The 12,976-nt window shown below is 38.3% G+C and overlaps 1 protein-coding gene across 4 annotated transcripts in view; it reads right to left on the bottom strand.

Annotated features, from left to right (window-relative positions):
- Positions 1 to 12,976, bottom strand: part of LOC134753154 (zinc finger protein 354B-like) — a 72,375-nt gene that overhangs the window by 15,083 nt on the left and 44,316 nt on the right. For 2 of the 4 annotated variants that reach the window (XR_010128794.1, XM_063688943.1), the window contains exons 1-8: positions 12,347 to 12,619; positions 10,433 to 10,561; positions 8,543 to 9,274; positions 6,396 to 6,530; positions 4,678 to 4,805; positions 3,979 to 4,053; positions 3,054 to 3,183; positions 2,026 to 2,223 (exon numbers count right to left, since the gene is read on the bottom strand). The exons of 1 other annotated variant lie outside the window; for it this stretch is intronic. Coding sequence is in view for 2 of the 3 variants with exons in the window: in XM_063688943.1 (XP_063545013.1) it covers positions 2,026 to 2,223; positions 3,054 to 3,183; positions 3,979 to 4,053; positions 4,678 to 4,805; positions 6,396 to 6,530; positions 8,543 to 9,274; positions 10,433 to 10,561; positions 12,347 to 12,484 (1,665 nt within the window). In the remaining variant the exon portion in view is untranslated. Of the gene's footprint in view, positions 1 to 2,025; positions 2,224 to 3,053; positions 3,184 to 3,978; positions 4,054 to 4,677; positions 4,806 to 6,395; positions 6,531 to 8,542; positions 9,275 to 10,432; positions 10,562 to 12,346; positions 12,620 to 12,976 lie in introns of those variants that run through there. One more of the 4 variants, XM_063688944.1, reaches the window with a different exon arrangement.

Consider the following 12,976-nt stretch of genomic DNA (forward strand, 5'->3'; position numbering starts at 1 on the left):
CATTTTTTTTGAGAAATCAAGTAAAAACTATCAATCGAGAAAAAAAAACTTAAGATGCCGTTTAATGTCAAAAGTATTCAGTATATATTTTTTATGTATTTTTTAAATGTAATGTATATAATGAGCTTTCATTTGAGATATTAAATATTTAAATCGGTTCATTGGTTTAGTTTGTAGAATTTTTTGAAATATTTTTAAAGAAGTGGCGCCATCTCTGTTCCTAAGGGGTGAAACTGCCGCTGCTGCGGGTCAAATCGCTCAGTTTGGTCCCTACTATCACTGTGCAAAGCGGCTTGCTTTTATCATGAAGTGCAGCATTTTGTTCATAACAAGTATGACTATTCTGGCTAGCCAACTTTATCAGTAGAAAAAGGCGCGAAATTTAAACTAGTATGGGAGATCCATCCTAAGCTTAACGGAGTAGCCACAACATTCCCCTCTGTCGAAAATAGTCGGCCAATTGTCATACACAATGTATGGACTGACGTTTATCTGACATGGCTATTTTGACGTTACGTATACATTTGACGTTCCCCTCCCCCGCAAAAATTGGCAGACTTTTTTGTACAGCAAATTACAGACAAGGCGTCTCCGTTGGTTATATCCTCCAAGATCCTAAGCTACGAGTTTTTTGTTAAATTGGCGCTTTTTTTACTGACATAGCTCACTTACCAGAATATTGGTTTTTTATCTACAAATTGTAAATACAGATGTCAATCACAATGAAAAAATCAACGATGAACAACTCTGACCAAAGTTGGACTCGAACCCACATCCTCGGATTGTCTTTAATTACTTTTTAAAAAATAAAATAGAGTGCGTTGGGGTAAGATTTCATGTGGGGTAAGATAAAAAATCGTCCGTATGCTAAAGCATTATGGGCGACTTTTCATCTTACCCCGATTGAAAAACCCGTTCAATCTTATCCCAACGCACCTTAAATGAAAAAAAAAATGCCTATTATATTTTTAAATAACTATGCCATTTAGTTTTCTTAAACGTAACTTAACCGTACCCTGAATTCAATAAAAACACAATGTATAAAAGCAACATACAGTGGAATTAGGGAATACAAACCGGTTTTTAACCGGTTAATAACTGGTTATTTACCGAAATTTCATACGAATAAAAACCGGTTTGCATTCCCTAAGTGGAATCCGTTTATTATGACACCGCTTATACAGACCAACCGCTTATTATGACGTAATTTCTGAAGTTTGGTTTTCATATAAAATTCTTTGTAACAAAGTCGGATAAGATGACTTTGCTTATAGTGACAAACCGCCACAATCCTATTTTCATGAAATTGTTTTTTTTTTTTATGAAATAGGAGGCAAACGAGCAGACGGATCACCTGATGGTAGCGATAATTATGTCCGGTTATACTGACACATTCGCTGGTTTTCGTGGCCGTCCCCACGTCTTTCCCTGCGAGCACGTTTGGTGCGTGCGTGGCGTGTAAGTTGTTTTAGATTTGATTCTCAGTGACAAGTTGATAATTGGTACAAGGTTAATAAAACTCATATCTCAAAAAAAAAAACAAAAAAAAAATGTTATTCAACTATGCTTTATATGACATCCGCTTAGTATGACGTATTTGTCACTTACTGTAAAATGGGGTGAGTAGGGTTCGCGGGGAGAGTTGGGTTATGAATGGGGAGAAAAGGGATGAAAGGGATGAAAAATCGCCATTGTATGAAAATAAAACCCATATCACCCCAATTACGAGGGACTACGGGGTGAGGTGGTTTTTTTTTATATACCACGACGGTGGCAAACAAGCATACGGCCCGCCTGATGGTAAGCAGTCACCGATTTCCTGTTTATCGTCAAAGTTATGAAATGGAACTACCCAAAATAAAATAAAACCTAAATAAAATACAAACGTCCGGAACACTTACTATATACACCATTCAATTTGCATATGTAAAAATAAAATGTTATCGAGGTTTGAATGTCAGTTTTGCTCCTACTTACCCCATTTTACGGTACCTTCGATGTCATTATAAGTGGATTCTACTGTACCTCTTCACACCGATGTGACTCAGTCGAATGTGTCTCTTCGACATGTTCCTGTAGCGCCTCCTCGCTCGCACAGTTCTCGCCGCACTGCTCGCACGGCCGCAGGTCTGTGTGCTCGCCGGCCGTGTCTGTGTGTCTGTTCAGCGCAGTTAAACTACGGAAGTTTACTGAACAAGTAGTACACTTGAATTGTTGCGGCTTCTGAAATAAAGTACGCAAACTTAATTTTTCACTCTATTTAAAACCGTAAAGGGAGAGGGAACGCCTACGCCTTTTTAGGGTTCCGTACCCAAAGGGTAAAAACGGGACCCTATTACTAAGACTCCGCTGTCCGTCTGTCTGTCTGTCACCAGGCTGTATCTCATGAACCGTGATAGCTAGACAGTTGAAACTTTCACAGATGATTATTTCTGTTGCCGCAATAACAAATACTAAAAACAGAATAAAATAAATATTAAAGTGTTCCCATACAATTCATACAACAAACGTGATTTTTTTGCCGTTTTCCGATTTCCCTGCGATATCCATGCGGTTTTTTTGTGGTGGTTCTCAGCTATGTTTGATAAAAATCGATCCAGCAGTTTTAAGACTCGTATCTAAAATCATGTAAGGCATTTTTGGCACAAAATAGATTAATTCTGTTTGCATATAGGGGGCTTTTTTTTAATTTAATAGATATTACAAATACAAAATTCTTTATTTCATAACAATGTACATTTTTGTGATACAGGGGATGGAGCCGCCCGGTAAGCAAACAATGCTTGTGTCGGGAGGCACCGCTCTTCCCTAGGTTTATAAGTATTACATTATTATATTTTATTTAATATATATATATAAGTGAGGAAAACTATTATAAATACAGATATAGGTAATTATACAGAATTACTAGTTAATAGATATTTAACTTAATTCTAAGACATGCATTAACAGATTAACACAGGTACACTGTTTCTGTTTATTTTTACTTGTTTGATTTAAGGTGTGAATATCGACTGAGACGGGTGTGTGTCTGTGTGTGTTATATTATTTACCTTAGCATGCGATCTCTTCTTGTGCGCGCGCACCCCAAATTCACCCACAAACGTTTCCCCGCACACGTCGCACGCGACGCACTGCGCGGGGTGCACAATGCGTACGTGCGACAGAAACGTAGTCGTCTTGCTGAGGGAGAAAAAAGACATATTTGACAGTATTTTTTTTTGTTCTAAGGGGTCGTCCATTATAGGTTCGTTATATGGGGCATTTTCTATGAAAAGGGACCTTATTGTCGGTGGCGCTTACGCCGCACAGCGTCACGCGGCATTGTATTTATATCGGAGCATCGTTTATAATGGCGTAAACGCCATCGACAATAAGGTCCCTTTTTATAGAAAATACCACATATCAATTTTAAAATTTTAACCGTTATACCTAATCTAATTTATTTATTTTAATACATTTTAATTGTAATTTAACCAATGATAATTTTAATTTTTAAAGTTAATTGAATTTTAATTTTATAATTTTAATGTAATGTAACTATAATTGTAATGTAACTGTAATTATAATTGTAATGTAGTAATATAGTTTTAATGTACATATAAGATTGTATGTCATGTGATATATGGATTCCGAATTGTCCGAAATAAATGAATTTTATTTATTTATTTATTATTGATTACGTAACACGTTCAGGGGTTGGGAGAAGAAAGAAAATAAGCAAACCAATAAAACTACAGAGATTTTGACAGCACACGCAATTCGGGTGTTATTTTAAACGTCAAACTTCTATGAAATTATAGCGTATAAATAACGCACTTCTTTTAGTCTAACTCTAAGAAAATGTAACAAGGGGGAACGCCAAATTTCACCCCAATCGGATACCAAAAAGTAGTCAAAAAACGGTTTGCAACGAAGGCAACTTACATACATAGATATATATAGGTACGAACAATGGAAGTTAAATAATGGTCTCACACAAAGGTTTTCCCGCAATGTTGGCATTGGTAGGTCCTTCCCGCGTGCATTTCGTGATGTCTCACTGCTTGCCACCTGCATAAATTACATAATGATACAACATAGATAAATTTATAATCACACATGTTGCAGGAGTAAGGTAACTAACCTAACCTAACCTTACACCTGCAACATATGTCATGTCATAGCTAAGTAAGCTTAACCTTAAAGTGTATTTATACTTACTTGTCCTATCATATGAATAAACACTTTTCGGAGACATTATCACATTTTTCTCTGGAATTACACAATAATCATCGCTTATAATTATATATACTTAAAGAAACGACAGTATTGAAATCATCCAAATAACCACAGAAAAATATCATTTCTAATAAGATCTTCATCAATAATCGCAGTAACGAATGGATCACCTCAAAACATCTGACATTACGACGTCACGTCAGGATGAATACACTTTGGGTACAGAATAAATAATAGTACTTGGTACAGAAGGTTCACTCTCTAACAAAACGCGTCTACTACGACAGATATGACCGCTAGGTGGCGCAAGCGCGAGCAGGCGTCCGTTACTTAGCGGTGCGCGGCAACTACTATGGCTAGACACCAAAATTGGTGTGGGCCGCATGTACTTCTAGCGACGCGACGATATCGCGGAGTAAGCCACGCCTGCTTTAGGTAATCAATGGATGGTCTGACCTGGTTCTGGACACATATTTGCACTCGTTGCATATAATCTTCAGCCGGTGCACGTCCTGGTGTCGTTGCACCTGGAACGGGCGCTTGTAGCGCACCGAACAGATTTCGCACGCTAACTCGCCCTCGATCTAAAATTTAAAATATTTATATTTACAGCTGACCTTAGGAAAAGGGGTTACCCCTCATCTGGCAGAATATTATTTGTCAGAAATACACTTCGCATAACACGTATCGCAGAAAACTTTTAGTCGAATGATACTTTCGCATAAATATATACTTGCCATAATAGTCATTTCCCATAATATTCATTTGGCAGAATTTTCTAAGTTAGAGTTTTCTGTCAAATAATATTATGCGAAAAGCAGTATGACAAAAGTATTTCTGCCAAACGATATTCCTACCAAGTAACATTATGCAATACAAAATAATGTCAAAAAACTTTCTGCAACACAATAGGGAACCTAAGCCCAGTTGGTTTATTGGTAGTTTATACCACCATAGAGTAACTTATACTAGAGCGGTACTGTCATAGTAAATTTTGTAGCCCCAGTAAATTCACTGCCATCTGTCGACACACTTTAAAACTAAAAATGAAGATTTATAAAAATACGATAGAATGTATTTAAATATAGATAAATGATTTTTTTTAGTTGCATTAATTATTTTTATGATTTTGACCCATGTTCTTTCACTGATATGCGTTAAAATTATTAAATAACAAACGAAACCGTCATCGCCATCTATTCGACTGTAGGCCATAACTAGTAGCGCCCTCTGAACGAGAATCAAATTTTCTTGATTTTCGTGGCACGTTTTTTCCTTAGACTGTATCTATCTATTACGGAGTTATATCTATCTTTGATACCACCAAACACTAAACTGATGAGATAATGTGTGAGTTGAAGGTGGTTTGATAGAAGGTAAAGAATCTGATCCTTAATCTATATTATAGGCTGCATCAAGTTAGATAAGTATTTAGAAAATCGAATAGTGATGCAAACAAAATTGATTTCAACAAATTGGTAACAAACATGTTTAAACAAATTGGTTTTAAAATCTAAATTTACCGAAACGAGTAATGACTGACAAAACGACGATAATTATGTGCACTGTGACAGTACCAATGGTGATTTTATTAAGGATTTATACATTTAGTTATTGCTATTCCTTGTGCAATTTACTTTTTTTCCAATTACCATCCAGTTATTGCTTGTATGTAATATTTGTATGATATAGGAGGCAAACGAGCGGACGAACCGTCTGATGATAAGCGATTACCGTCGCCCATAGACACCCGCAACCGACCTTTAAGATGGGTGTACGGTCTTTTCTTGAAGGTTTTAAGGTCGTATACCCATACTAATATTATAAATGCGAAAGTGTGTCTGTCTGTCTGTTACCTCTTCACGCATAAACCGCTGAACCGAGTTAGTTGGGCATAGAGATAGTTTGAGTCCCGGGGAAGGACATAGGATAGTTTTTGTCGGAAATCAAGCGAGCGAAAAGCTAAACAGTGAAAAGGGGGGTGGAATTGAGAGAGTTAATGAATTGCCTGATAATTGATGTAAGCAATTAAGCTTATGGTCAAATTGAATGATTGCTATTACACTTTATCCAGGCGTTATACTTACTCTAGCTGGTGTTACTGATTACACGCAGACGAAGTCGCGGGCAAAAGCTAGTATGTAATATAAGAAAAATGTATTTGAACAACTCACAGGATCGTGTCTCACTAGATGGTTGTTATAAGCGGCCTCCACGTTGAATGCCTTCCCACAAGTCTCGCACTTGAACTGCGAGTCCAGATAGTTCTGCGACTTCTTGCGGGCTGCGATCTCTTCTAGCTGCTCTTCCTGCACACAAATTTTTACAATAGGGATGACAAATGTGGTATTTTCTATAAAAAGGGACCTTATTGTCGATGGCGCTTACGCCATTATTAACGATGCTCCAATATAAATACGCGACGCCAGATGTAATGTTGTCACACGCGTCGGGACGAGTGTGGCAGCATGTACGATCTCCCTCGGTCCAGACGGGACCTCGGGTTATGTCTCGACAGCTCAGGGATGAGAGGGCAGAGGGGTGAGTAAAGAAACACTGATTTATATCTCTACAATCTACGGGCTTTTATGCCGGTTTATTTATAATAGGATCAAACGGGTATGCTAGAGCCTACGCTAATGCGCACGGGACGGGATCCCTTATTCGGGATGTTAATGACGGGCGCGAATCCCTAATCTATCCGCGACAACCATACGGGGTTGTGCTGACCCTCGGGACGGTCGGCAGGGCCAGGCTTACGGTGTACGGAACGGGATCGGGGTTGTACCGAAGGGATAGAGTGCTAACGCGTAACCACACACTGCGCTGCTATTCCTTCGGGCGGAGTGACGGGATCTCGGGGCAAGGACAGTGTGCTGGGCGTCTACCACGCTCCCGGCACTACTGTCCCCAAGGGTAAGGTATATAATCCTCTAGCAAGGTACCCGGGCTGACGCGTGAACGCTGTGCGGCGTAAGCGACATCGACAATAAGGTCCCTTTTCATAGAAAATGTCCCAAATTAAGCCTGTTTTTATGAGCTCAAAACTATATGAAATAACAAAGACCTACAGTACCGGCCAATAATATATCACCTTTGAGTGGCTTGTATGAGCTTGTATAGAGTAAACAATATAGGTTTGTTTGTAGATTGCATATTTTACTAGTCATTTTATTCAATTTATACAAATATATGATGAATATTGCAATGAAATACTGTGAATTACAATAGGATACTCAGCATATTACCAGGGGGGTGTCACTTCGCGGTTTAGGTACATTTGGCCGGCGCGCCTCCCGGGCAGGAGTATGGCAATGGGCTGCCGCTCGACTCGTGCAAAATTGAAAATACATAATGCCTTCGAAACCTAAATCTATAGATATTGTTCTGTTTACGGATGTCTGAATAAACGGAAGAACAAGGAAGCAGAAATAACATTTTTTTTAATTCCGGACTATATTGACCGACATATTTTCAAAGGAATAAGTACTTCTGTGGCATAACTACTTCCGTGACAATCAGACATACTATCTCCGGATAAAAAAAACATGTTTACAGAATCAACGTTTGTAATTCCTACATATTTATCTTAAAAATAATAAATCAGTAGGTATAGGTACAAAAACTTGTCAAGTGACAACCCCGTGCCGACACTCGCAGCTCGGTCATAAAACTGCGGCGCGCAAAGAAGATTCACGGTTCGTGCGCGGTTATAAGTTTCAATTTTGCTTGCAGGCGGCGAGTATAGGTATAATTTTATACCTAAATCTGACTTTTGTAAAGGAGTGAATTTTCTGTACGGTAGTACTATTAGTTATTCTGTGATATTACTAAAAAAACCTCTAGTAAAAAAATGAAGTTAACAATACATTTAAAAAAACCTCTACGAAAAAACCATTACATGAGACTAATTTTTCTCATCGCCCGTACAAAGGAATACTACTAGACTATCTAAAGCAGTGAGGTGGAAGTCACTCGCAAATATTTAAAAAAAAGTTATACCGTAAAAACATGGAGGTGATATATTATTGGCCAGTACTGTATGTAACTCCGTATAAGATGAATAAAGTCTACGGAAAAAACGTGCCTCGGAAATCAAGAAAATTTGTTTGTCGAACAGCTACCACCTTTGGCCTAAGATTCTCGTTCAGAGGGCGTTGACGGTTTCGTTTGTTATTAAACAATTTTAACACATGTCAGTGAAAGAACATGGGTCAAAATTATATAAAAATAATGAATTTATTATTGTGACCAAAACGCAAAGGTTTTATTTAAATGTTAAGTAAATTTGATTTATAAAAGGGACTATTGTGAAGCATACCTTGCTTAAAGTCACAATTTTCACTGCATTATCCCTCTCAAACTTAGCATAATCAAACTCAGGCATATAATTGTTTTCCGGATTCCTAATCTTTCTTTTCACCCTCTTTCGTCCTCTCTTCTGCTTTGTATTACTTTTGCACAGAGTTTTCACATGTACTCTCTTTTTCTTAGCTTCCAAATTCTTTTTCATTTCTTTTCGCCTTTTAAGTCGTGTCTTAACACCACTGTCACCATCAACGTCACTATTGTCACCTTCAATTTCAAACTCTTTCTTAACTTCCTCACTAAATATGCTGTAATTTGTATTTTCGTCAATTTCGATTTCCATCTTAATATTCGTTATAATGACATCTTTTTCATCATTGTCATATTCATTTTTGGTTTCTGTAATACTGGCATTGTTTTCATCATCTTTATTTCCACTTTCTATCTTTTTCTTGATAGTATTCTGAATGTTTCTAACTCTTTTTTGTATATATTTAAGTTTATCGGCAGAAACATTAAGTACATGCTTTTGGTTTTCAAATTGTGCTTTAGAACCAGTTTTTTTAATAACACCTGCAATGTTTATGTTTGGTTTATTAATAATTTCTATGTTTGGTTCTTTTTTTATAGTGTCTGCTGGTGTGAGGTCTAGATCTAAACATTCTACTGTTTTTACTTCAGATATTGTTAGATCGAGAAAAAGGTTTGAGGGGCGGCTTATTTTGCGAATGCCATCCAAGTCCAGCTGAAATATAAACAAGTATTAATAGTAGATTGTTAACCAAGGGTGGAAAGTGAACCATATCACCCGAAACATTTTGGCGCTCGGATGAAGTGATGCCTATGAAAGGTGAACTTTACGAATAGGATTTTTGCATGTATCATATATTTCATTTCATTCAATGTAAGAATTGTAAGATAAGAGAGTTTAGTTTAGACTTTTAGAGGATACCCTAAATTTGTATGTAGTAAATCTGTAGAGCGGTCACCACGATACAGGCCTAGCCTAGTGTGGGACCAGAGCCTGTTGTTAAATTCTTTCTTTTAATAAACAACTTTTTATTTTTATTTATTTAATAGGATGATGACCACAAGCAAGTTTTATAGGGATTTAAACAAGTTAACTTGATGCTACTAAAGTGTTTCATTTTTCATAACATAGTAATTTGTAGTAAAATTACAAAACTTTCACCAAGTTATTAGATAGATAAATCATTTATTCGGTAGCCACAAGAAATAGGAACAACAACAATACCAAAATAAAAATAAAATAAAGCACAAGAAGCATCAATAAAAGGTACTTTAGCTGTGTGCGTGGCAGCAAAACAAAGGGTTCTGGCTCAGTGATACGCTCCACTTTTTCGGGTGAAGCACTGATAATTCTGTTGTTAAACAGTTTTTATTTCATAACTTTAACGTGTTGTTGGAATGCGTCTGGAATTCGGACTTGAGAAAAAGAATTTTTGGTAGTCTGGGCTCCATGCACAATGGACAGATCAATTGTTGGTTGGCAGAGCCAATATCGGACAAAGCAATCAGTGTTTATCCCTTGAGTAGGGAACTATGATAGCACCAATGAGGCTGACATGTTCACCTAGAGTGTCCAAAGCCTCCATGAAAACCAGATAAAAAAAAAATTCATAACTTTTTATAATACTTTGCTTTAACCTAGGGAAGAGCGGTGCCTCCCAACACAGGCAATTTTTTGTTTACCGGGTGGCTCCATCACCTAAATCATGGCAATTTGTGTTTAAAACAAATAAAGATTTTTGTATTTTAATTAACCTCAAAATGGAACCCATACCCTTTAAGTGTCAGGATCGTAGCAAGTGGAATTCCATGGTCTCTGCCTACCCCTCCGGGAAATAGGCGTAATTATATGTATGTATGTAAAAATGTGTACCTTTTCCTTGAGTGGCTCCGCAGCTAGACTCTGTTGTGTGCGGAGACACATGTCTCTAAAAGACGCACATTTACGCAGCTGTGTGCCGCAGTACGAGCACAGGTGCTGAGGAAGCTTGTCCTTGACAACCTATAATAGAAAACAAAATCAAAATCAAAATTTATTTATTTGTAAACATAGGTTAAATATAGATCTTATACAATAATTCATATTTCACTATGTTTTGCCATTTGGCATACAAATATAATCAAGAAGAGATGGAGCATGCACTAATTATAGCAGATGTCAAACGAAAATAATATGTTAAATGTCAAACAAAATAAGTGTGTACTTAAAACTAAAACAACTTAAATTCAAAATATGTCGAGTAAATATTCCATTATCGAATAGTATGCTTTTTGTACCAAGATGTTGTAATGGCGCGCCTAGCCGCGCATCACAACACCACGCCGCGGCCACGTGACGGACAGCGAAGCTACCTATCGAGCCGCGGCCACCGATCGAGTGCCAGCCCACTCGCCCCACCCGCCGCGCGCCGTGCCGAGAGTATAAAAGCGGCGCGCGCCCATACAACAGCGTCTTTTAGGGTAAAGAGAAATAGGGCCGGAAACGTCCGGCCGACTCTAATGCCTATGTTAAAAAAAAAAAAAAAAAAAAAAAAAACAACAGCGTCAGTTGGGCTCACCGCCTTCTGCAGTGAGGACAGCTGATCTCCCGGTCGAGCCGGCGTGTTTTCAGACGCGTAGGCACCCGGTTCCCCTCCGACCCTTCCTGCTTCCCGTAACCCAGTCAGAGCCGGCGTGTTTTCAGACGCGTAGGCACCTGGATTACGTACCCCATCCTACCCTGTATCTTGGTCCGAGCCGGCGTGTTTTAGACGCGTAGGCACCCTTGATACTCCCTATCGCCCTGGTCAGAGCCGGCGTGTTTTAGACGCGTAGGCACCCTAGGCGCTCCCCCCCGATTCGCATATCCTTCCCATCTCGCCATCCCCTTCACTCTTAGGGGATACCGTTCCCAAACCCGCGAGTAGCTTAGGGTCCGCGCCGTACCGTTACAAGAATTAGAAGCCACCCCGCGTCGTACCTAGGATACCTAGACTTAAGGAATCTTACTTTATAATAAACCGGCATAAAAGCCCGCCGATTTGTACTACAGCATTAAACCTGTGTTTCTTTGTCTCACTCTGCACCCTCTCTCTCCTCTGAGCTAACTAGGAAACCCTTGCTCCCGTCTGGAACAAGGGAGGTGTATGAGGCCGCGCCCGCCCCGGCGAACGTGACCCCATCACAATGTCATACAGGCATTTCTTAAATTCAGTTACATTATCTATTGCAATAATATGTTTTGGCAACTTATTGTATATTTTGGGTGCCATCCCAAAGATACTTTTAGCAAGCAAAGCCGAGTTCACAGATTGAATGTAAATTTTTTCTGCGAGCACTTTTAAACATTGAAAATTGATCCATGTTGTTTTTAATGTAAACCGCATTAGGAGTAATTCAATTCAAATAATTTATTTCAGAAACATAATGTCCATAGTTGTTAGTAACAAAAGTGTACTTAGAGCTAGTGTTTGTACCTTCAATTAATACATATATAATAACACAGTCAAAAAACAATCATACATAACCCAGTGAGCAATGTAAAAGGTTCCAGTGCTCCTGGAAGCACCCCTCACATTGATCTGCAATGGTGTTTAATATGCTGTTTGGGCTGCCCCGCAACCTCTTCACTAAGGAAGTTTTCGTTTCGTTTCGAACGTCGGAGGTAAATTTAAAACTTATGTTACGCGATTAAGTCCCGTCTTTGTGAATAATAATGAGTAAAAATCGTGAAAGTTTAAATCAGTGTAAAAAGAAGTATAGTTCGGGAATAGGTCAAAAAGAGCAAGAGTAACCTAGAAATACTTACAGGAGTCCCCGTGATGTGAGCAAAGGCGTCAGCAAGTTTATTTTCATGTATGTTGAACAGTCTTCCGTCGGTGGTAAGGCAGGCGCGGCAGCATAACACGGGGTCCTCTTTTGAGGACTCATTTTGTGTTACATCCATGATTTGACCCCAGAATTTAATTTTTCGCTATGAACGAAAAGTCAACGAAACTAAGAACAATTTAATTTTATAAATAATTGTAACTCTCCAATTCAATACATTTCATTTCATCTATCTGTTGTCATCTGTTGACAAGATGGTGTCACCAAGTCACCATTCACCATGTGTCACTGATACAGTTCGGTTTTTTTTTTTTTTTTACATTTATGGCATACAGTTCGGAAATTTAAACGTATTCGGATAAAATATATTCAAATTGAATTACAACCTGTAGCACGAATCACGGCTATAGACTATTGTTGAGCACTCATGCGCCGATAGCATGGGCATCACGTGATAAGTTTGGGCTTAAAAGCGCTTGTCCATGTTGTTGCATTAATAAAGAAGAAATTTAACGAAAGTCCCATGCAATTAGTTGTATTGAATAGTTTATTTCTATGAAATTATGACTTTTAAATAACACTTGCGCAGTCTGTACAATCAAAATCGTAA

This window comes from Cydia strobilella, chromosome 26 (assembly GCF_947568885.1).
Source record: "Cydia strobilella chromosome 26, ilCydStro3.1, whole genome shotgun sequence".
Classification (NCBI taxonomy): Eukaryota; Metazoa; Arthropoda; class Insecta; order Lepidoptera; family Tortricidae; genus Cydia; species Cydia strobilella.